This window comes from Oreochromis niloticus, linkage group LG17, assembly GCF_001858045.2.
Source record: "Oreochromis niloticus isolate F11D_XX linkage group LG17, O_niloticus_UMD_NMBU, whole genome shotgun sequence".
NCBI lineage: Eukaryota > Metazoa > Chordata > Actinopteri > Cichliformes > Cichlidae > Oreochromis > Oreochromis niloticus.
Genome location: NC_031981.2, coordinates 17,398,426 through 17,422,721, shown reverse-complemented (window position 1 = coordinate 17,422,721; position 24,296 = coordinate 17,398,426). Strand labels below are relative to the sequence as shown.

The 24,296-nt window shown below is 41.0% G+C and overlaps 1 protein-coding gene across 1 annotated transcript in view; it reads left to right on the top strand.

Annotated features, from left to right (window-relative positions):
• Nucleotides 1–232: 232 nt before the first annotated feature.
• The window catches only part of lamb1b (laminin, beta 1b), a 31,984-nt gene continuing 7,920 nt past the window's right edge, over nucleotides 233–24,296 (top strand). The window contains exons 1-23 of the mRNA XM_003448100.5: nucleotides 233–384; nucleotides 736–911; nucleotides 5,182–5,314; nucleotides 7,188–7,261; nucleotides 8,185–8,373; nucleotides 8,463–8,526; nucleotides 10,811–11,013; nucleotides 12,022–12,142; nucleotides 12,677–12,865; nucleotides 13,281–13,457; nucleotides 14,109–14,221; nucleotides 14,307–14,386; nucleotides 15,063–15,198; nucleotides 15,273–15,431; nucleotides 16,389–16,522; nucleotides 16,596–16,716; nucleotides 16,958–17,144; nucleotides 17,243–17,386; nucleotides 17,470–17,701; nucleotides 18,933–19,096; nucleotides 19,330–19,554; nucleotides 20,864–21,081; nucleotides 21,972–22,068. Of these exons, the coding sequence (XP_003448148.1) occupies nucleotides 351–384; nucleotides 736–911; nucleotides 5,182–5,314; nucleotides 7,188–7,261; nucleotides 8,185–8,373; nucleotides 8,463–8,526; nucleotides 10,811–11,013; nucleotides 12,022–12,142; nucleotides 12,677–12,865; nucleotides 13,281–13,457; nucleotides 14,109–14,221; nucleotides 14,307–14,386; nucleotides 15,063–15,198; nucleotides 15,273–15,431; nucleotides 16,389–16,522; nucleotides 16,596–16,716; nucleotides 16,958–17,144; nucleotides 17,243–17,386; nucleotides 17,470–17,701; nucleotides 18,933–19,096; nucleotides 19,330–19,554; nucleotides 20,864–21,081; nucleotides 21,972–22,068 (3,370 nt within the window). The 5' untranslated portion in view covers nucleotides 233–350. The remainder of the gene's footprint in view (nucleotides 385–735; nucleotides 912–5,181; nucleotides 5,315–7,187; nucleotides 7,262–8,184; nucleotides 8,374–8,462; nucleotides 8,527–10,810; nucleotides 11,014–12,021; nucleotides 12,143–12,676; nucleotides 12,866–13,280; nucleotides 13,458–14,108; nucleotides 14,222–14,306; nucleotides 14,387–15,062; nucleotides 15,199–15,272; nucleotides 15,432–16,388; nucleotides 16,523–16,595; nucleotides 16,717–16,957; nucleotides 17,145–17,242; nucleotides 17,387–17,469; nucleotides 17,702–18,932; nucleotides 19,097–19,329; nucleotides 19,555–20,863; nucleotides 21,082–21,971; nucleotides 22,069–24,296) is intronic.

The following is a 24,296-nucleotide window of genomic DNA, read 5'->3' as shown; positions in this document are numbered from 1 at the left end:
GTTTCCAAAACAATCAAAACATTTTTACAAAAATTCAAACAATAGCCTGGCACATAAAAGAGGACAATTAATCAGAATTAAATCGAGTTTTTATAATGAAGTAATAAACTATGAGCAGAAAACTGCAAATATTAACGTGTAGAAAACGAATTCTTTAGGCCTCCAGCAGAGGGTGCGCTCGTGGCGCGCTGCTGACAGCGGGGTGGAGTTGTTATTTGGTGGGATGCGGACTTTTTACAAGACAACACCCTGGCCTCTGACTTCACACTTCACACACACACATCAGCACACACTCTCTGCGCTAGGACCGTGAACATCACCGATAAGCTGTCAGTGCACGGGTCCGGGCCATGTCGCTCATAATCCACCTTTTAACCACTTTGGGTGAGTTGAAGTTTTAATTTGAACAAGTTTATTTGGCTAAAATTGATCTGTTGGGACATGTTCGCTCCCATCACATGTAATGAGAGGCATCTGCAAACGATTATCCACCGTTTTCCTGTTCCAAAACAAATGCTGGAGGAGAGTTTAAGAGCTAAATAAAACTTTCAGTAGAGCACTTTCTCACAGCTGCGCACTTAATTCTCATGTGAAGAGTGAATTCATGTGATTCTAATTGAAATAAACTGACCGCAAGCCTGCTCTGCTGCTGGCTTTTATCATTAAAACCAAAAGAAGAACGAGGCTTGTGCTTTGTGCTGACATCTCACTGACACCAGTCTCTCCTCCCTGCAGCCCTGTGGGCTCCTGTCAGGGCACAGCAGGTTCCGCACTTCCCAGATATTTGCACCGAGGGCAGCTGCTACCCAGCCACAGGTGACCTGCTGATCGGCAGGGCGCACAAACTCAACGCCTCCTCCACCTGCGGACTGAATGAGGCCGAGAGCTTTTGCATCGTGGGACACCTGGAGGTAAAAATGGATTTTTTTTAGAGCACAGGTAGCACAGAGAAGGCTTAATTGAAGGCTTCCTGCACAGGTTTTGTGTTTAATATCTGCTTTACAAAGTGCCAAAAGAAGATTTTATAGCCTTATTTAAGCCTCACTTGACCACTCTGTTTTTATAATCAAATGAGCCTTTGTTTTTTCTAATGGCTCATTTTCTTTTCCCTATATTCATGACTAATATTCCGTTGCTTTTTTGTTTTGTTCTGTTTTTTTCCATTATCTAAACCAGATTTTTTTTTTTTTACAGTTACAAAAATAAGAAAAGAAAAGAAAAAACAACCCACAGAACAAAATATTGGGGCAATGATAAATATTTTCTGAGATCAGTAAGAAAATAGGGTTATCTCTAATCTTTACATAAAGTCAATTTTTTCCAATTTTGGTGAAAGATACTTGCCTTAATCTTTAGATGATAACTCCAGTGTGTTTTAATGTCATTAATTATGATATTCAGCTTCAGCGTCAGGGCTTCTGCAGCAGTAAATCTAGCTACGTTATGTTTTTTGGCCATGTTTTACTCCAAAACATCACAGTGAGTAAGAGCAAGTCCTGTGACAGCTACAGCAGCAGAAAACCTAACAACAGGAAACTGAGGCTACAGTTCACACAGCCTGACCAAAACTGGACAACAGAAGATGATGAGCTCTGATGAGTCTCAATTTCTGCTGCAGTGTTTGGACGGCAGGGTTGTTGATGGCAACAACATGAGCGCATGGATCCATCCTGCCTTATATCAACAGCTCAGGCGGGTGGTGTTTGTGCTGGAAAGCTGTGGGGGATATTTTCTTGGCACACTTTTGCTCCTTTAGTGGACAGGTGGATTACTGCATTTTTAACTACTGTACATCTGTTTATTAGATCATAATTACAGATTCATATGCATGCAAAAATATACATAGTAAGGTTTAAAAACATACTAAGCTTCATCTCACCACTTGTGAATACTCGCCAGAGTCGAGATTTGTGTGTGCACTATTTTTTCTTTCTCTTTGATTTTAAACCAGGGTTGTGTAAAAACAAAGCATAAACTCAAAGACTACAATGGACATGAATAATATTGTTATTTGTACACAACATTAGAAAGTCTTCTGGGTGTTATCTGCTTTTGTAGTTGCCTGCAGAGCAGATTTTTCCCAGTGGGACGATTCTGAATATAATCAGAAAGAAAATATATTGACTGAAATTATATGATGGTTCATATATGTCATACGTCATTTAAATGCAACATATAAAGGATGTCAGTAGAAAAGCAAACATCACTGATATATAAGCGTGGCATTCACAACATGAGCAGTTTTATTACAGCAAAACACTCATGAACTCAGGCCCACAGTTCAACCATGTGGACTTCATGAACCATCTCTGTAAACAGAGTAGTGGAAAGAGACGTTTAGCCAAGCAAATTACTTCATCTTGGTGTTTCCTGCCACTACAGTATTTCTGTAACAGATAGCTCAAAGGCCTGCTGGATTATTGGATTTCTGTAGCTGACATCAGTTTTCAGAGCTTTTTTTCTGAAATTTTGAATATTTCTAGATCCATATTTTTCTAGATGTTGCTACGGAAGCTTTGCATGATTGATAGTCTATTTATTATTTGTATTTTACTCAGTGTAGTTCCTCTGACTGATATAGCTGGAAAGCTGTTTTAACAGCTAGTGGGTCGGTCTTCTAGGCTCACAGCTAGGCCTGTGTGCCTAGAAGACCATATTAGGCACAGGCACACAGGATGGCATCATACAGAGCCAAAAGCAGAAAAAACTGCCAGAAACAGAGTGTGCTGAGCAGTCTGAAGATTGAGGTTTTGTCTTGGTCATACACTGATGTCACTATTTGAAACTCTGGCCATGTTTAATTCACCAATGTATCAGTACAGATATCTATATGTATATATAACTGGAAAAGTATTATAGCTCCACTTTAACTGCAGAATTGTATTTGAAAAACTGTCCATACTAAAACAGGGAGTTTTACATTTTAAATGATTTCACCCTAAATAAAGTTGTTAAACAGTTTACTTAAATATTTTTCTTTCCTTATTGTCTTCCTGGCTGATGATCATTTCTGCATCATTGTCCAACATGAAACACGACTTTTAAATAACAGCACGCCACTTCCGAACACATTTGTGTGTCAGCTCAACTCACTTTAACAAGCTAATGCAGTTCTCCTGCCCTCAAAAGCACTTTCATATCTTCACGACTTTGATAAATTTGATTAGATCATTAAGTTTTTGAGAAGTCCTTCATAGCTGCAGAGAAAGTCCCTGCAAATTGTAGAAAGTGGGTCAGCTCAGTGTCTATTACAGGATTCACTGAAGTTGTGTAAATTGTAGCCTTGAAGATTTCTACAACTTATCGCTTCTGAATTCTTACAACACACATTGTTGATATCAGTGCTTTTGAGACAGCGCAGCGACTGAATGAAAGAGACATTTGTGAATGTAGTGATGAAGAGGCCCTTCAGTGAATATAGCCCATGTTACTGTAGCCACAATTTACAGATGCATCATTGCAGGCTATCATTAAGTGACTGTTTTGGAAACGGGGCAGTTATGAGGTTATAGTTACTGAATATGTGTGTGTGATGTTCAAAACCTGGCTGTGCAATTGTGGGATACAGCTTCTTTATAAACTACTCTTCCAAAACAACATGGCCGAATTAAAATTAAACAAAAATCTTCTAGCTGCTTTTGTCAGAATCAGTTTTTGACCATCAAAACTGGTTAGAAGTTTATTTTAAGCCTTGGTTTTAGGGTTCAATTTAGAATTAAGCTTAGCTTAGGGTCTGCTTAGTTTTGATGGTTAACTTGAGGAGTAACTTGGGATTGTACAAATATCCTCCCAAACAAGCATGTTTGCCCCTCACCCTAAGCACAGAGTGGAGCAGGCAGCAGTTACTGTAGGTAATATTTCAGCATCAAATAAGAGAACAGCTGATCCAAATGACCTCAAACTTAGCGCCACATCAAATTGTTACCCAAGCAACACACCGGCCAAGTTTGAAGCAGATCACGTGTACAGTTGTAGAGATAAGTGAAGAGCAAATAGATGTGGAGATTTCTCCAACTGTTCTCAAACGTGTGATGGTGTTCAGCACACAGCAACTTTATTTCACTCTGTTTCTCTGATTATGATTGTGTGTGTGTGAAGATGCCCATGTACATAATGTCGAGTGGGAGTTCAGACATTCCCCTCCACAATAAAAGCACTGTGCGCCTCACAAAGCCGTCCCTGTGTGGATGCGGGCCGGGGGCGACGAAGGGGATACTCTGTCTTCATCAAACAGCCTTTTTAGCGAGTCCTGTGTGTGAATGGTGTTTTTTATGAAAGCACAGACTCGCTGTGAGGCCGTCTGAGATTTCTGAGGATGAGCACAATCCTAAAATATGAGCTGCAGATGAAGTGGAGGGAAAGAAGTCTGACTCAAGCAGACGACTTTCTTTCCCTTTTTTTCTGCTAAGTGGAGCCTCTTATCCAGAATCTGCTCACATTTCAGCGCAGACGTAGTTGGCTCCGAGCTTGGTGAAATTGAGAAACTAATTTTGTTTATTCACACGCGGAAATATTGTGACATTTAAGAGTGTGTGTGTGTGTGTGTGTATGTGTGTGTGAACCATAGTTTAGCTTGCGTACATGCCAAACCATCTGGCGTGCAGATCCCAGAGGCAGCGGAGGGGATTATTAAACAGACATGGCACAGAGAAACAGTATCATATACACTGTACATCATTACTGACTTCATCTCTTCCAGCTCATCAGTTAAACCACTGCATGGCTAAAAGTATGTGGACACTTCAATCTTACTTCCATAGGGCATTGTTGAATAGTTTATTCTAAAACTATGGATGCTTTTTGTAAAGTCTCCTCCCTTCTGTGGGAATATACAACACTCCCATTTACACTGTAAAACTAGCACTCACATTAAAACACTCACATTATAGCAGCTGGATTGCATTAAAAAAGCACATATTTACTGTCACATAAAATATAAAAGCAGAAAAAAACATTTTTTTGTAAATTTATGAGATCTTGTGTATTTTAAGCTTGTTATCTACAATGAAAATTTGCCTAAACTTTGCACCCCATTTAACCACATTCTATGCAAGAAACAGTCCCTAAGAAAACTGTCCGATGTCCTTTAATGTTAACGAATCAGCTGCTGTTTCTGTTTGGTGTCTTTGTGGCACATCAAGAATATGGCGAACTGACGCTTTCGCACTTCCTGTCCATCAGGAGACAAAATGTTTTGTGTGCGACTCCAGGGAGATGTACGATGAGGACAGCAACGACATCAGCCACACCATCGAGAACGTGGTCACCACCTTCGCTCCTAACCGCCTCAAGACCTGGTGGCAGTCAGAGAACGGTGAGAGACACAAACGCACCAGAGAAACAAGATGAGGGGTGTTTCCTGTTTACTTTGGAGGGAGAATAGCATGCGAGTCCTCACAGAGGCCGATCTCATGAGTACTGAGCTCAGTAATGAGTAGACAGGAGATCACAGAGCCTCTCATAGCAGCACCCCTTAGGGGTGGGGCTTACAGGTGTGCTGAGGAGAACAGGTGTGCGGGTACGAAACAGATGTGTGTCAACACTTGACTTTAAAGTGGAAAAAAATAAGAAGTGTATTGTGAGACAGCAGAGCTTTAAGAGCTCCACAGAGAGACGGAGAGACAGTTTATAACTGAGAGGTTTTCTCACCTGTAATCACCTGTTTCATTGTTATCCACTCGTACAGCGAGGAACGTCCCAGTGAAGCTTAAAACTACCAAATCCTTCCCAAATGTGAGGATTATGGTTGTAATTTTTCCGATTCCACTCATGATTTTCTTCCACTGACAAAATTACCAGCCAATTCCTTTTATTTTGCACCATTTCTATGTACACAAACCCAGATTCATTAATATGAGACTAAACCTTATTAATATCACCCAGTTTTACACTGTGTGAAGCATCAAAGTGGCAGATAAAATAAATGAAACCGAATATGAATTTGAAATGACATTAGAAAGAAATATTTGACAAACGTTGTGGATCATTTAGACAAATTTTACTTATTTGGTGTGTTTGGTTAATTTTATTGGTAATTGGTCAAATTGGTCAATTATTGCAGTTTGAAATAAAGTTTGATGGATTTGAACAACTCAAGTTTTTGGGTTTACATGGGAAATGTATTCACTGCACACAAAACTTCTTCCTGCACCTAAAGCTTCATTTAAAGTTTGTGTGGATAAAATAAGTTCCCATAGGAGGAAAAAAGTAAGCACAGGTCAAATTTTGATGAATTTAATACTGATATAATCTAAAATATACACATCATATAGAATAACATGAGAACAAACATATCGTGTAATAAGTCATTAAAGTTTTCTATTTTATTTTGTTAAATTTTCTTAAATTTGACATTTTTGTTTGACTTTCGTTTGGTTTTTATGAATTCATTCTGCTCTCATGACAGCTCCAGTTTTACCATGAAGGTTTTCTGTAACTTTTCTCAAGACATGCTTGTGTGAGAACTGGCGAGCCAAGTTCAACATCACTTGTTTGACTCATTCCTCAGTCAGCCACTTACATCACGGCTGGAAGTCATGAATCCTAACCTGTGTCTCAACCACAGAAACAAACGTCTTCTCCAAAATACACAAACATCAGTGCACCTGATACGCTGCAGTCAGGTTGTTTAAATATACCAACTTGTGTTTAGTTTGGTTTATTCCAAACAAGCTGGAGAACATTTATATGCAATTCTCCGTGAAATTAAGTCCATGAATCCGCATCGTAAAATCTTTAGCTGGATCCTTCATGGTGATCCCAGTGCAGCTGGTTCCCATGCAGATGTAAAAAAAAAAGATCCCATCTTCACGCAGACATTGTTCCTGCAGAGTGGTGGGAATCTGTCAGAGGTGTGAGTCACGGCAGATCGGCGGCCAGCAGTGCAGATGGTTCTCAAACAGCAGGAAGCTGCAGGCTCCACTCGGGATTTCCTAATTCCCCCACAGGAATCCTCCAAGTCCTCCGAGCTGCTGTTTTCAAATTCAAACTGTGCTTTGAATGTTTTTACATATTAAGTTTTGCATGTTGCATAAATTTGTTATATTACTGTAGGCTGAGTAACTGCAGCGTAAGAAAGTGAGCTGACTGCGTTTGCGTGAAAGAGTCGAACGCATGTTAATGTGTGTGAAGAAATCAGTCTGCGGAAAAACTTGAAATGTTAATTTCCTGTTTCCTGTTTGCTGCAGGTGTGGAGAACGTGACCATCCAGCTTGACCTGGAGGCGGAGTTTCATTTCACACACCTTATCATGACCTTCAAGGTACCTGGTTTCCCTCACACACACACACACACACACACACACACACACACACACACACACACACACACACACACACACATCATACAACTGCTCCCATATCGGGGTTGGGCAGAAAAACACAGTGTTGAACAGCTGTGGTGGGGAAACACTGAAAATCAGTCTGGTCTCCTGAGAACGGTGGGAATAGGAGGAGGAGGAGGAAGAGGAGGGAGAGGACAAGTAAAAGAATGCAGCTCGTCTCTCATGGCTGCTCGGCTTTGATGGTGGCCAGCTGGAGCTGCCTCTCATCAACTCAGCAGCTCTACATCAGAGTCCAAACACTCTCAGAGACACAATGCACATCCGGCCCATCCAAGACAGGAAAGTTCAGCTAATTTAGCTTATTTTAGCTTATTATGTATAAATTATAATTTATTTAAACAGAGAACTATTACAGAAAATGTGCATCTAGGCTATAGTTTATTAAAATATTGGTTAAATGGCACTATGGTGTCAAAATCTTACGAAAAAATATCCCAAATAATTTGAAATAAGGTGGGTATCTGTTTTTCACCGTCACATGCATCATATTAAAGTGACATTTTTATTTAAACATAAGGCACACAAACATGTCACTATAAATACCAGGTTAAATAAAGATGCTTAAAAAAATATGGAGATTAGCACATCCTATCTGTCCTCTGAAGAATCACTCTTACGTGTTAAATTTTTTTATTTCAACCTTTTTATGTAATTAAAAAACCCAAACACTGGAAAAATGTTTCCTTTTATGGTTTAATGTAGACGTCAGTAGATTTCGGCCCAATCTTCAGGCAGAATATTATTTTATTTACTTTTCATATGTGAGTGCTGCAGTGGACATAAAAGAAACAGTCGTATCAGTTACAGTAATAAGGTGCCTGTTGGTCTTTATCTGCCTGCAGACGTTTCGGCCGGCTGCCATGATGATCGAGCGCTCCATGGACAACGGAAAATCGTGGCAGGTTTATCGTTACTTTGCCTACGACTGCAATTTGACCTTCCCTGGCATTTCCACCGGGCCCATGGTCAGAGTGGACGACATCATCTGCGACTCCCGCTACTCTGATATCGAACCATCCACCGAGGGAGAGGCGAGTTTGTGTTTGCTTTTTTCCCCTCCCTCTGAAAAAAAGTTTTTCCATATTTTTAGTTCTTACCTTTTTCCCCTTGTGTCTCTCAGGTGATTTTTCGGGTGTTGGACCCCGCGTTTGACATTGACGACCCCTACAGCATAAGGATACAAAGTGAGCTGCTTCTCGTTTTAGAAACTCAACCATTTAATCTTGTGACCCTTTAAGATAAAGCTTTCTCTTTTAAAATCTGAAATGGATTTATATGAGTAATTAGATGATTCATGCCAAGTTTGAGGGGAAAAATCAAATCAATGCAGTAACTTTACCATTCAGAAGGTAAAAAAAACTGCAGAAACCAGGCTGTAAATATGCTTACACTGACATTATGACTATTGAGAGGTGAAGTGATCATCTCTTCATCACGGCACCTGTTAGTGGGTGGGACAAATTAGGGGCAAGTGAACATTTTGCCCTCAAAGTTGACGTTTTAGAAGCAGGAAAAATGGGAAAGTGTAAGGATTTGAGCGAGTTTGACAAGTGATGGCTAGATGATTGTGTCACAGCATCTCTGACCAATAAAACTGGTTAATCCGAAATTACTTAATTGAATGCATCCACTCTTTTATATCAAATTAGTACCAGATTACAGGAAACTTATATAAAACCAATATGAAACTGATGAAAGATTTAACCTGAGTGAGACTCTGAACGTACCACAGAAGGATACCAGAATGATTTCTTTTAGTCAGCAGTTGTTGAGTTACCTGTAGCAGATCTGCAGGGGTCAGAGATCAGACAGGACGAACACTGGAAAGAATTTCTCATGTGGAAGCAACTCGGACTTTGTAAACTCAAACACTGCCTCTGTTCCTTGATCGCACACACATGCAGTTGGCTCATCTTAAGTACATGGTAACCGCTGTGGGTGTGTAAGGAACTGCGGCGGTATCCTCACGCTCAGAAACTCTGAAATCAACGAGAAGAAATAAAACCAAAACACTGATTCATTCAGGAACTCTGGTACAGTTTCAGCTAGTCCTCTATTAGTACTTTAAGCTGATGGAATCAGCATTTTTTTTATTTAGTACGAAAGTGAAATTTAAAAAAATATTACTGTTAATTTTGAGCAAAGAAAAGTAGAAATGTAGAGATTAAAATTGTTTCGAGTCAAACAACTGCTGTACCCTCTACAACAGGACTTCCTACCCTAAGGATTAAACCCTCGTCTCGGACCAAATAGCTTACATTTTCACTTTCTTCATGACTGTGAAACTTGAGCATTTTATCTGTAAATCTTCCCGCCTCTTGTCTTATGGAGGGAAGGAAAAAAGAAATATTTCTGTCCAACTTTCAGAATTGAGCACAACTTAAATTAAATAAATAAAGCTCATGCAACTTGTCCCCTGAAACCCTGTGTTTAATGCCACAGTGATATAAACTGTGCTGTGTTGTCATGGAGACTTGTGTGTGTATAAAGGGCTCAAAATGCCCTTGTGCACTTAATACAGCAGGACATCACTGAGCCTTTATGGACAGGAATGAAACTCACAGTCTGAGACTTTAAGGGTTGGGATAAATAATCTCTTCTGAGAATGTTGCAGGCCAAGACAGGCAGCATTAACCCAACACAGCAGGGGAAACTGGAGCTCCTGGAGCAAATTCATGCAGGAGAAGAGTCAAACTCCAAGAGAAGGGTCAGTCCTAGTTCAGACTCTCTTGGTGGGAGGCTGGAACGCTATACTTGGGGCCAATGTGTCATAGTTTGCAGGAATTTGGACCCACAAGCAAGACTCTACAGGGAGACAGGTTAAACAGAAAGCGCACCTTTAATGGTGGAAAAAACAACCGTTCAAAAATCCAAGAAAACAAAAATACAAATCCAGACTTTTAGAACACATATGGATAAACAACAGGGAAGTAAACTGAGGAATGTCAAAATAAAACAGGAAATCACCTACTGATACTGATACTACAACCTGAAAACACAAAGACTTTAAATAATAAACAAAAATTGACACAAAGTTTAAAACTGGGCTCAACAGCCAGGTCTGTTTGTGCATCCCATTAGTAACCTCACGTTGGATGCACCAACTGGCTAGCTTTAGCCAGTCTGCATCTTCTGCTGCCTCTGCAAGCCTTTTGCAACCAACTTAAAGTATAGTTGCTCTTTTTCTTTTTCTTTTTGTTTCTGTTTTTTATTTTTATCCCACATAATACTGTTCAATGCAGATACAATAATGATAATAATAATAATAATAATGATAATAACAATAATAATAATAATGATAATAATATTTTCAATGTGATGAAAGTGATCCTGACTGAAACAGAGATGCTTTGGATTTAATGAAACACTTTCACAGATGTCTGCGGGCGAGGTTCTGAAGTGAATCTCCCTGTAAAACTCTGTGTGTGTGTGTAACCATTTTAATAATACATTCCTGTGTGTACACAGACATGCTGAAGATCACGAACCTCAGGGTGAAGTTCATGAAGCTCCACACTCTGGGTGACAACCTGCTCGACTCCCGCAACGAGGTGAAGGATAAGTACTACTACGCCCTCTATGACATGGTCGTCCGGGGAAATTGCTTCTGCTATGGCCACGCCTCCGAGTGTGCCCCAGTTGATGGAGCGCCAACAAGTGCAGAGGGCATGGTACGTCACACAGGCATATTTTTATATTTTTACATATTTTGCTGAGGTAGACCATGACACAAAGCAATAACCTAAAATGATTGGGTCTGGTTTGTAATTTAATGATGGAACAAGCATGTAATAAGTCTAATAAATTGGATCTCATGGTGTTTATCAGTGAGTTACGGAAGAGGATTAGGGCCACCGGAAAATTAAAAAGTGGGCACGTCTTTTTTTCGTCTTTTCCAGAATTCTGACAAAAAAAGTCCGAATTCTAACAAAAAGGTCAGAATTCTGAGTAAAATGTCTGAATTGTTTTTTGTTAGAATTCCAATTTTTTTTCAGAATTCTGACTTTAATCTCAGAATTCCAACTTTTTTCTCAGAATTCTTTTTTCTCAGAATTCTGACTTTTTTATGAGAATTCTTTTTCGTCAGAATTCTGACTTCTGAAGTCTGTGAGAATAGTTTCAATCTCAGAATCTCAGAATCTCAGAATTCTGAGATTGAAGTCAGAATTCTGACTTTTTTCACAGAATTCTTTTTTGTCAGAATTCTGACTTCAGTCTCAGAATTCTGACTTTTTTATGAGAATTCGTTTTTGTCAGAATTCCGACTTTTTTCCTCAGAATTCTGATTTTAATCTCAGATTTCTGACAAAAAAAGAATTCTGAGAAAAAAGTCAGAATTCCGACAAAAAAGTCAGAATTCTGACAAAAAAGAATTCTGTGAAAAAAGTCAGAATTCTGAGTAAAAAGTCCGAATTGTTTTTTATTAGAATTCCAACTTTTTTTTTTCAGAATTCTGACTTTAATCTCAGAATTCTGACTTTTTTCTCAGAATTCTTTTTTTGTCAGAAATCTGAGATTAAAATCAGAATTCTGACAAAAAAGTCGGAAGAAAACCTGATTCAGCTTCGTATATTTTAATAAACTGATATCAACAAATATATTTCGCTATCAGACATTTGTGGTGGTTAAATCAGTAATAAGCTATTACTGTATATATGTGTTTGTGTGTGTGTGTGTAGGTCCATGGCCGGTGCGTGTGCAATCACAACACTGAGGGACTGAACTGCGAGCGCTGCCAAGACTTTTATCACGATTTGCCTTGGAGGCCTGCAGAGGGACGAAACACCCACGCCTGCAAGAGTAAGAACACAAACATGGAAAAGTCTACAACTCTCAGCTCTTTACACTCAGAGGAAGATCTCCACAAACATGATGACAGTACTGACAGCAAACAGGGAGACTGACAGTCAAAGTACGCTTAATTGATATGCGCAGGATAATGTTTTAACCACAAAGTAAGCAGTGAAACTTTCAGGGGTAAAAAATGGTTTGCGTATTTTAATTTAATGTAAATGTTTTAATTAAATTAATAATAAAGGCCTTTTGAAAGTGCAAAAGCTGGTGACCATTAAAATTTGTGACGACAGAAGCCTCAAAGTAACCATATTTTATTCACTGGTCTGTCATATGTCAGACCAGTGAATAAAATATACTAACATTTTTTTTAACATTTCATACTGTAAACTGCATGCGCATTAAAAGTATAAAGTGATGATAATGATAATTACACGCTGGTAGTAAAGTTATGAAAACACTGAAAATGTGAACAGGAAATGTGCTCTTCTGTTTTCAAAGGAAACTCAAAGTCTATGTTTCATTTTCCTTCTTTCTCAGAGTGTGAATGTAACCAGCACTCCACGTCGTGCCACTTCGACCTGGCCGTGTATGTGGCGTCCGGCAACGTGAGCGGAGGCGTGTGCGACGACTGTCAGCACAACACGCTGGGCCGACTGTGCGAGCAGTGCGCGCCGTTCTTCTACCAGCACCCCAGCAGAAACCTGAGGGACCCAAACATCTGTGAACGTAGGTCACTGCTACGCAACTGTGGTTCAGTCTATTAATTAGACTGCGTGCTAAATGCATGCCGGTGTCCTTAGTAGCTCTTGCAGCAGGATTTTAATTACCTGCTAAGGTCATGATCATATTTTTCAAGGGAATAAACTCTATTATGATCATGAGAGAGAACATGAAAACATCTGTTATAAAATCAGAGTAAAGAATTTGTAAGTTTGGAAGAAGGTGCAAAAAATCTACTACATTGTCCTTAGTGATATCAGAAGTGATGCTACAAACTACATCCTGCTACATATTATATATTTTTGATATCTTTGGCATATTGGGCCTTATACTGTGTGTTAAGGCGCTGAATATTTTCCTGGCACGCTAACTGGTGTCCATTCCTTTTTTCATCTCTTTAATGTCTTTTTCTTCTCTCTAGCCTGCAACTGCGAGCCTGCCGGTTCTCTGGAAGGCGGTCTGTGTGACCCGAGGACAGATGTGATTGCCGGGCTGATCTCAGGTCAGTGTCGATGCAAAGCCAACGTGGAGGGAGAGCGCTGCGACCACTGCAGACAAGGACACTACGGGCTGGGACAAGGGCCACATGGCTGCCTGCGTAAGTCAGATTATACTGCACTCACAATGTATTCTTCTATCTGTTAATATTAAAATACGCTTTCTTATGAAATCTTATTAAAGCAAAGGTTAACACAAGGAAATGGAAACAAAATGCTACAAAATAAAGTGAGTTAATTTGTAATTAAACCCTGAAAACTCTGCAAACCTTAAACTAAGGTTAAGGTTGTTGGTATGTTGTTGCAAACTCTAAATATGTCGATGGTCCCAGATGAATGGGAGGTTAGATCAGGAAGGGCAATCTGTGCAAAATCAGCCAAATCAAACATGTGACTCCATCTGCTGTGGCGACCACTCAGCTAATAAGAGTGCAGCACAACGTTCTTACAAAGCCTTACTTCCTGTATAATCTATAGAGAAGTCCCTCTACATTTTAAAATTCAAATAGATCATAGTATATTAAATATACCCTAATTTCTGCATGTTAATGAGTACATTTGTGGAATTTTAGGGTTAAAAAAAATGAAGTGATTTGGTTCGAGGAAGACAATAACAATAAGATATCATAGTAATACCACAGAACTTCAAATGAAAATAGACATAAACATACTCAGTATAGATAAACATACAGTAACTACAGTCAGACAGGCTGATGCAGTTTATGCTGTTGCTTCTTTTTGTGTTTTGGCAGCTTGTACCTGTAATCCGCTGGGAATGCTGCCAGGAGGAAACCCGTGTGATTCAGGCACAGGACGCTGCTTCTGCAAACGCCTCGTCGAAGGACACAACTGCGATCAGTGTCGGGTACGTTTCCACGCTCACTCTGGATACCTTCCTCTCTGCCTTAGTGCGCTTATGACTCATAAACATCTGCTTTCTACTTTTACAGCCACAGCATTGGGGTCTGTCCAATGACATGGATGGCTGCAGACCATGTGACTGTGACCAGGGTGGGGCTGTCAACAATGAGTAGGTGTAATTAATGATATTAAAAACATCTGCGCTTAGTTTTAGTAATATGACAGGTCCCTATAAGTGGGTCATTTCATGTCAGCTCACCAAATGTTTCTTTCATCACAAAAATGTTTTGAGCATAAAATGACCATTAATTTTTGGAAGAATGTCCAATAAAGCAGTTTTCATATAAGTCTGCAAACATGCTTTTTCACTGCTGCAAAGTAAGGCATTTTAACATTTGTGTCTTTGGGGATTGGCTTGTTTTTTAAGACAGCCTCAAGTGGCCAGGTTAGGAACTGCAGTTTATGGTTGCATATTTTCACCTCCAGAAGTTTCTGTTTGCATGTGACTCAGGACACTTCTTAACCAAAGTGAATTTCTTTAGTAGACAGATGCATGTTTCTATATAAGTTTTTTATTAAAAGACATTTGACAATTGTACATGGAGGCAAGAAGAAATTACCATTGACCATTAAATAGAAGTTTGTAAAAGCGAACAGGCTCAAAACTGCTCCTGCAGGAGTGCAGCTGTTTTGCCTCTAAAGAAGAAAGATGTCTAACCGGAAGCAATGAAATTGATGGAAGTTCTCACCATTTTCATTAAATTATAAACAAAGGAAAAAATAGTTTATGCATGTGGATGTGTAAAACTTTGTCTTTCTTTTTCCAACCTGCCATCTCTCCACAGCTGCGATCCTCACACAGGACAGTGTGTGTGCAGGGAGCACATGTTCGGGCGCCGCTGCGATCAGGTCGAGTCCGGCTACTACTTCATGGCTCTGGATCACTACACATACGAGGCAGAGGACGCCAAGTACGGCCCTGTGAGTGTGTTCACGTCAGCTTGTGGTGCTTTTTTTTTTTCCTCCAGACTTCTGAACGTTTGTTTCTCCATCAGGGTGTGACGCTGGTACCTCGGCCCTATCCTGAAGGTCGGAGTCCTACGTGGACTGGTATGGGCTTCGTTAATGTGCCAGAAGGAACCTATCTAGAGTTCAGCATCGACAACATCCCCGAGTCCATGGACTATGACATCCTTATACGCTATGAGCCACAGGTAACGCAGAGAATTTGCATATTTCCAAGTCCGTCATTGTTCCATGACATTTTGAAAGAACCTTTGTCACCAACTTTTTATGGTTTCTTTCTTTACTGAACATTTTCCTAAAGTTTGGCTGAATATTTTTGCGTAATCTTTCAAGCAGGCAGACAAACAGGCAGAACACTTGTGCAAACATCAATGAGATCTCCCGTCCTTTCAGTCATTAATTAAATGAAAATATTCTCTACATAAACCCTGAGTTATCTAGTTCATCAATAAGTGTTGATAAATATGAAGTATGTCACGGCTGTTTGCCAACTGGAATACCATTTTTTAGAGAAATATCTAATCAGCCAATCACATGGCAGCAACTCAGTGCATTCAGGCATGTGGTCGAGATGACCTGCTGAAGCTCAAATTTAAGTTACTTTCAACATGGCATGATTGTTGGAGCCAGACGAGCTGCTCAGAGTATTTCACAAACCGCCGATCTACTGAGATCAGCAGTACACCGCACAGCCATCTCTGGAGTTTCCAGAGAACGGTCCGAGTAAGAGGAAACATCCAGTGAGCGGCAGTTCTCTGGGTGAAACTGTCAAGGTCAGAGGAGAATTGCCAGACTGTTTCAAGTTGAAGGAAACAGTAACTTTAAAGAAAAACACTCGTTACAACCAAAGTATGCAGAAGAGCGTGTCTGAATACTACAGCAGCAGAAGACCACACTGGGTACTTCTCCTGTTAGCTAAGAACAAGAAACTAGGGCAATACTTCATTCACCAAAGTGGGACAGAAGATTGGGAAAAACTTTGCCTGAATGCCAACTATCTCTTTTTCATGAAACATCTGACATAGGGTAGCAGACATCAACTGTCTGCTACTCTATGGACAGTTTATTTGAATAAATACACTTGAACAGAAACAAAGACAGAGGAACAATGAAGGATTACCACTTGTGTGTTTGTTTGTTGACAGCTACCGGAGCAATGGGAGGAGGTGAACATCCAAGTGCAGCGCCCCGTCTTCAACCTTCCAAACTACTCCAGTCACTGCAGTAACTCTTTCCAGAGTGGAGACCAGCAGTCGATCTCTCTTCCACCTGGATCCAGGTAAAACATTCATTTACTGTACACTGAACATGCTCACACAGACACATACACTGACTCTGTGTGTGTGTTTCAGACATGTGTTGTTGGTGAGGCCGGTGTGTTTTGAGAAAGGGCTGAACTACACGATCCAGCTCAATCTGCCTTTCTACTCGTCAGTCAGCACCGTCCAGAGCCCATACACACTCATCGATTCGGTATGTGGCTTTGCACACAAACACACACACACCTGTTCGGGCAGGTCCTGCCTGTACTCCAGGACCTGTCCTGCTGAGATCATACGGCTCTCTTGAAATGTAAAAACTTAAGTCCATGGACACTCATTGCCTACAGCAGTTACTTTAGGAACGTTTCATGTCCATTCAAGCCTGTGAAAGCTCCAACTGTTGGTCTACAATGACCTTCAGTAGCTCTTAACCCTCTTCTCTGTTTTTAAAGTTGGTGCTGATGCCCCGTGTCAGAGAGCTGGAAATGTTCCACGGGGACGTGGGAGAGCAAGCATGGGATACGTTCCAGCGCTATCGATGTCTGGAGAACAGCCAGAGCATCATAAAGAGCCCCATGACCGACATCTGTAAACAGTACATCTTCAGTGCCTCTGCCCTCCTGCATAAAGGAGCCATGGGTGTGTAGTTCATCTTCATCTTCAGAGTCTGAAGATGTTAAAAATTGTTCCTGCTTCCACTTTCACCACCTTTTTTTTCCCCCAATCTCGTCCCTCAGCTTGCCAGTGTGACCCTCAGGGTTCGCTCAGCTCCCTGTGTGACCCCAATGGCGGTCAGTGCCAGTGCCGACACAACATCGCAGGCAGGAACTGCGACCGTTGCGCCCCAGCTACCTTCCTGTTCGGCCCTGCCGGCTGCAGACGTGAGTGCAGCTGAAGTTCAATGCCTATGTGTTCATCTTCAGTTTAAATTTCTTCTTTAATCCTAATCCCTTCACCCCCACAGCTTGTAACTGTGACCCTCTGGGCTCTGTCAGCGCCTTGTGCCACGAGGCAACCGGCCACTGCGAGTGTGTCCCGGGGGCCACGGGTCGCCAGTGTTCACACTGCCTGCCGGGCTTCTGGGGCTTCCCTCACTGCCGACCGTGCCAGTGTAACGGCCACAGCGAGTACTGCCACCCTCAGACTGGAGAGTGTCAGGGCTGCAGAGACTTCACCACCGGACATCACTGCGAGAGGTGAGGATGTGAATGTAGATGCAGTGGTGGTAGTGTCTGCTAATACTAGTGAGGTAGAGACAGATATTATAGAGATTCAACATAAAAGAATTAGTATAACAGCTTTTATAGGGCGTTAAAGCTCATTTCCTTGGTCCAGGAAAAAAGGAGGTTTAACCATTAAACCCCAATGTGTGGAAAGGAGTGTAGGTGTCTAAAAAAAGGGTGGCAACATATAGGGACAGCAGAAGATAGCATCGTCTTAGCCCACAGTATTTGTCAAATTTGAATTAAAGCTGAGAACAATAAGCACAAGCATCAGTTACAAAAAGAACAGGACTGCATCACTGATATACAAACCAGAAAAAAAATACAAAAAAACCTGACTTCCTCAATTAATCCAGAATATTCAGTTTTCTGTCATTTATGTAAAGCCTGAACCATTAAAGAATTACCAGAAAATTCAGTTTGACAGTGTTTATGGGTTATAAACACTGTTATTAGTGAGTGTTTATCAAACCTTCTTACAGAGATTTTTTTTTCAAAATGAAATTTCTATATTCTTTTTCTACATAGTGCAGTTTATTGGTTAGAAAAGTTGTTGTGCATTTTATTCAGTTGTTTTAGGGAAAAAATCACTCCAATCATGCAGAAATCTTAAAAACTCACAAAATCTTATGTATCAAATATGAAACACTTGGCATTACAGGGTTGAAAATAAAAGAATAAAATTTTCATTTGTTTTTGAAGGCGCTTCAAATAAAATTTCCAATTCCTTTTTTTTGCCATTCATAATTCAAAATTTCAGGTTGTTATCTCAAGAATTTGACTTATTAAGTCAAACTTCTGAGAAAATAACCTGAAAATGAAAAACCCCCTGAAAGTTCTAGTTAATAAATAAAAATTTTGAGTTATGGATGGCAGCATTGTATTTATTTAGATTTTGAGCCGTTGAAAGAGGCTTTTAAAGATTTTTCACTCGTCTGAGGAAAACTTCACAGTGCTGGAGTTGTGGATCTGCAAGCCGCTTTGCAACCCATCCAAACCCAGCTCCTTCTCTCCTGTGTTGAACTGAGTCTACCTGATGTAATTTTAAGGCAGAATTATATGAATGCTGCTATATGTGACGTTGCAGTTTGGACAGACATTTCTTCAGTACTCAGGTGTCTCTCAGAAACAGCTGATTTTTACTAACCTTTTCCTTCCAGATCTAAACTGAAGGATCCATTAACACCTTTTCTTCTGCTACCAGGTGTTTGAGCGGTTACCACGGTGACCCAGAGCTGGGTTCAGGCGGATACTGTCGTCCTTGTATGTGTCCTGATGGGCCACGCAGCGGACGCCAGTTTGCGGACAGCTGTTACCTTCTGCCTAATACCAATCAGCTGGTGTGTGTGTGCAGCCCCGGATACAAAGGTATGTAAACACAACATTTCACAGATTTGTTTTTATGTAAGCGGGGCTCAGGTGCAGTTTTTGTCAACATGTCTTCATGTCACACGCTCATCACCAGTCCAAACAGACTTCAGTAGTCTGTAATTAGCGTGCCAGACCTCAATCTTTAGATTCAAGAGGAAAAGAAAAGCAACCAGCTCGAGGTCTCATGTACGATACCATACCAGCTGATTTGTCTCCTGCATCCCTTCCAGGTGTCAGGTGTGACGAGTGTGCCCCGGGTTACTTTGGGAATCCTCTGGTGCCCGGTGGGCGCTGCATGCCCTGCCAGTGCAACAACAACATCGACATGCACGACCCGGACTCCTGCGACGCTCGCACCGGCACCTGTCTCAAATGCCTGTACCACACCCAGGGCGACGGGTGCCAGCACTGCAAACTGGGTTACTATGGCAATGCTGCCACACAGAGCTGCAGGAGTGAGTACAGCTGAACACGATTCATCATATTTATTGTTATCCAAATATACTGTTTGTGACTGTCATTGGATTGTGGACCACCTTTTTTCTGAGTTTAGCATTTGGATTGTTGCCATCTTGTTTTTGTGTATCCAAAAGTGATCTTCATGAATGCATTTGGACTTAGTGGTGGAGTGGTTAACATATTGACTTGGTAACCAGAAGGTTGTTGATTTGATTCTAGCCAGAGCCTCAAATCCCCTTTGTGATTGGGTCAGGAAGGGACTTACAGCTACCTGCTGTAGCAACCCCCTGTGACAAGGGAGCAGTCAAAAGCAGCTAAACTGGACCCAGACTGTTGGAATAGTTAAACCCACAGAAGTTCAGTTTACCAGAGAATTTATTTTAAAATGTAAAGGTGGACATTTTAAAATGGGAGTCTGCTGAGGTTTCTTGTGTGACATGATGCGAGCATTGCTCGAGAATTCGTCATATCCAATATTGCAAATTGGATATTGGATATGATGCAACCACCTATTGCAAAGTAACAATGTGTATTTCGTGAGTACTTCCTGGAGGTTGCTAACTGTTGCTAGGTTAAGTCAGTCACAAAGAAGGTGCTGCACCAAATCCTCCTTATGATTGGTTTGGTCACTTGTATTTTTGAAGTCGGCGACTTGACTGCAAACACTTGCTGATTTCTGGCTGTAAAAGCAGCTAATAAAGCTGAAGCGTGATGCAAACCAGAAATGGAGAACATTTGCCTTCAAAATACAGGTTGTACTTCAGCGCTACAGTCAACTTGTTTCTAAAGCTGGCACAGCTTTAACTTTGAAGGCAAACAGTCTGTACTGTCAGCTGTTTGTACACAAGTCTGTGTCTTCTATGCAAACTATGGGAAACTGCACCAATCTGCTCGCAACCAAAACTATGAGATTTTTGCTAACCAGTTAGGGGATATCCTTTTTTCCAGGGTGACTAGTGGTCATCCAGAGGTTTACCGACCGCCCTTTAAGCTGCGTGATTGGGACTTTAGAAGTCAATTTCTAAGGGAGTTGTTGGTGTCATTTTTAGTTGTGGCTGCTGCTTGATTTGTGGATATTCATCAGAAAAGTACTAACATTGGCCTAAATTTTGTATTTTGCATAAAGGCAATTAATGTAAAGTCTGCATTTCACTTAGTGGTGTATAGTGTGGAAGTGGTTATGATCACATAGTCTGAATAGAATCTGTCTATGTTAACAAACATAGATCTCAAATATCCATCTAGCCAGTAAATTTCCCATAATTCTGCGGTGCATCTTTCTTGTTACATGTCTTCACTGCGCAGAGTGCACGTGTTATTCAGTAGGGACGATTCCTTATGCCTGTTCGTCCCCCGATGAATGTCAGTGCGACCAGCGCAGTGGCCAGTGTCCCTGCCTGCCCAACGTGGTCGGTCAGAACTGCGACCGCTGTGCTCCAGATACGTGGAACCTCGCCAGTGGGACGGGCTGCCAGCGCTGCGACTGCGATCCCGTCCACTCGTTCAAATCCTCCTGCCATGAGGTGAGGCAGACTGCGTTTATAACCATATTTTCTCCTTTAACGCTATCATGCAGTAATTTTTGGTTAAGCCTTTTAACTTTTAGAGACATTTTAGGTGATGAAATCTAAAACTTGAGCTCAGGGGCTTGGTGTGAGCCACCTGGAGCGCAAATACCACTGGAATTTTTTATTTCTGGTAGGATCATCCATACCGAGCAGGTCAATGCCAGATGAATGGTTTCCCTGCTCAGATTTTTCCTGTATCTGCCGGACTGGATGTATGTATAAAGATATAGGAATGGGTATTTATAGTAACAGTTGGGAAAAGAACCGGAGCAAACAGTGAGGACGGAAACATGTGGATATGTATCCAAGGACAGTATTGACATTTCAGGAGAACAAGAAATCTAAACTCCAGTTAATTCATTAATGAAACCCCCGCACCACCGTCTCAGCAGCTGCTCCAGTTAACGCTCTCTGATCACGATCTGAAGTGAATCACAAACTCTTATCCATCTATGAGCTGCTGTTTCCAAACTTTCTCTTACATAGTGTGGGGGATTGGTTTTCCCAATCCCCCACACTGTAGGGTGTAAAAATCCCAACTACTCCGAGTAGTTTTTGATATATGGACTCCAGCTGTTTAGGACCTGCTTTTTTCCTCTCACATGTAAAGAACTGATGACATGCACTCACTCACACGAAACATTCAGCTTTCTGTGTTTACTGGCTTCACTCCATCGGAGGAAGGAAGTCTTGGAATACACTGTGGAATGACACAGGATTTTTTTTCCTGGGAGGAACAAGTTCTGCCAAACTACAAAGCTTTATTGTGTCTGCATCAGAGAGAAGAGCTTTGAAGTTTATTGAACGCTTTGACCTGATCGCTGTGTCTTTTGCGCTGCCTGCAGGTTACAGGACAATGCATGTGCAAGCCCGGTTTTGGTGGCCGGACGTGCCGGGAGTGCAAAGAGCTCTTCTGGGGGAATCCAGAGGTCAAATGTTATGGTAAGATATCACCACCACCCAAATGCAGGACCAGAGAGGCAGAGTCAAACATTTGGAGGTCAGCCAGTCTGCCAGGGAGTATACAAGAAAGAACTTGGTGAACTACTTTAAACATGACAGAAAAATAAAAACAAGAAACCATCGGGAACTCTGGGAAATGCCTGGAAAGTTTCATGTCAGTGAGAACAAGACTATCTGGCAGCTGGCTGTGGGAAACAAGGGGGTGGATGCATATAGCAAGAATACCAACAGGGTAACAGAACACAGGTGAGACAAACTGAGCACAGGAGAAATTAATAAGGGTGGTGGAGACAGTTACAAAGGAGGGAAAACTGACAGGAGGGCAAAGTGACCCAGTTACTAAAATAATTCCTGTTACTTAGTGAGTCTGACCCACCAACGTATTTCTTTACTCTGAATTTTATACAAACATAAAGAGCCCATTGTAAAATGTAAAAGGATATTTGAGTAAATTACAGGGAAAAGGTAGAAAATATGTCTCGTTTTTTAAAAGAAAAACTTGACTGTATTAACTAAAATTTAGTGTAAAAGTCTTTTGACTGCTGGTAGACACTGACATGTTCAAAGTAATGCTCAGGTGTTGAGAAACTTGCTGGTGGTCGGTTTTTAGTTGTTTAAGTTGGACAGTGACACTATTAGAAATATGATCAGGAACAATAAAGATACATTTTATCAGTTGTAAGAAATTGGAAGTCATCTTGTCTTTAATAGCAACACGGGAAGAATGGAGAGACTCTGTTTTTATGTGCTTTTCCTGAACGAGCAATTTAACAGGCATAATATAAACTAACAACAGATATAAACTAAACAAGTAGGTCCAAGAACCGAGCCCTGTGGGACTCCACATTTTATCAGATCGGTTGATGAGATAAAGTTGACCACAGTGACTCTGAATACTCTATAGGTGAAGAAGAAGTAGGATGAGACCCATTTGAGTGCCTTTCTACTTCGGTCAGCCTCATTCCTAAGTCTCTTGAGGGAAATGCTACGGTCAACTATCAAATGCTCTAGTCAGGTCTAGTAAGAGCTTTATCTTCCTGTTTCTCCTCCTCCTTACTTTAGAGGTCACCATGGTGGATCACCTTCCTCCATCTCACCCTGTTTCTACCTTCTCCTTCTCTCACACCAACCTTCACCACATTCATGAATCTCCTCTGAGGTCCTGCTCGTTTCCTCCTCCCTGGCAGCACCAATATGTCCACTATCCCTCCTCTGCACATGTCCAAACCATATCAGTCTTTCCTCTCTGACTTCACCAGTTAAAATAAGAACAGTAAGATTACCCGAATCTGAAGCCTAAGTAAAGCGGTTTCTGTACTGCCAGAGAATTGTCGTCTTTCATTACCTCTAAGAGCTGCTTTATAACCACTTTCTCAAGAATTCTTGGAAGTTGGGGTAATTTGGAGACAGGATTGTAGATATGGGGTTGTGTTGGCTGGATAAAATAGCCTGGGACATGGACAGATCAAAGGGTTCCTACTTCAAAAACCTGCCTGAGCAACTTAGATAAACTTACGTCAAAAACGTTTCTTTCTACAACCCATTAAAAAGAAAAACACCCTCAGTGGACCAAAGTGCTGTAGGGATTATACAAAATATACATATCATATACATAACAGTCACTAAATCAACAATGAATATACATTAAGATCAAATAAAAACAAAGTGAGTAAGATAAACGGCAGGCTACCCTGCTCAATTAGACCTGAAAGAAAGCGGGAAGAAATCGTTTTTAAAAGTGGTTTAATGTGTTGAGACTGAGCTCAAGACTGAGCTGTGAAAAAACAGATTCTTCCAAAGATTCTGGAGTTTGTTTCCAAGTAAACCTGTGTGGGACACAAAGACACAAAGTTGAAATGCAGTAAAAACTACCCGATAAACACAATGAAGTATTTCACGGTGAAGCAGACAAATATTCTGAGGTTAGCGGCGCCCTGAAGCAGTGTCTAGAAACTACTCAGAAATTCATCATATCAGCTTGTTTTTGCCACCCCCAGGTGGTACGTACGGTCTAATGGTACGGTACTTATTTTTCCTTTGCTTTTAGTGAAGTTTTGGTAGCTCTCAAACATCTCACAAGCTTATATAACTTTCTAACAGCTTTTTTGCCTTCTGCGCCACAGAAAGGGAAACTTAACAAGGCTCCAGCCCCTCTGAGACCCTGAATAGGACAACGAGTTAAGAAGAACATGCCACTGTGGCCTTGT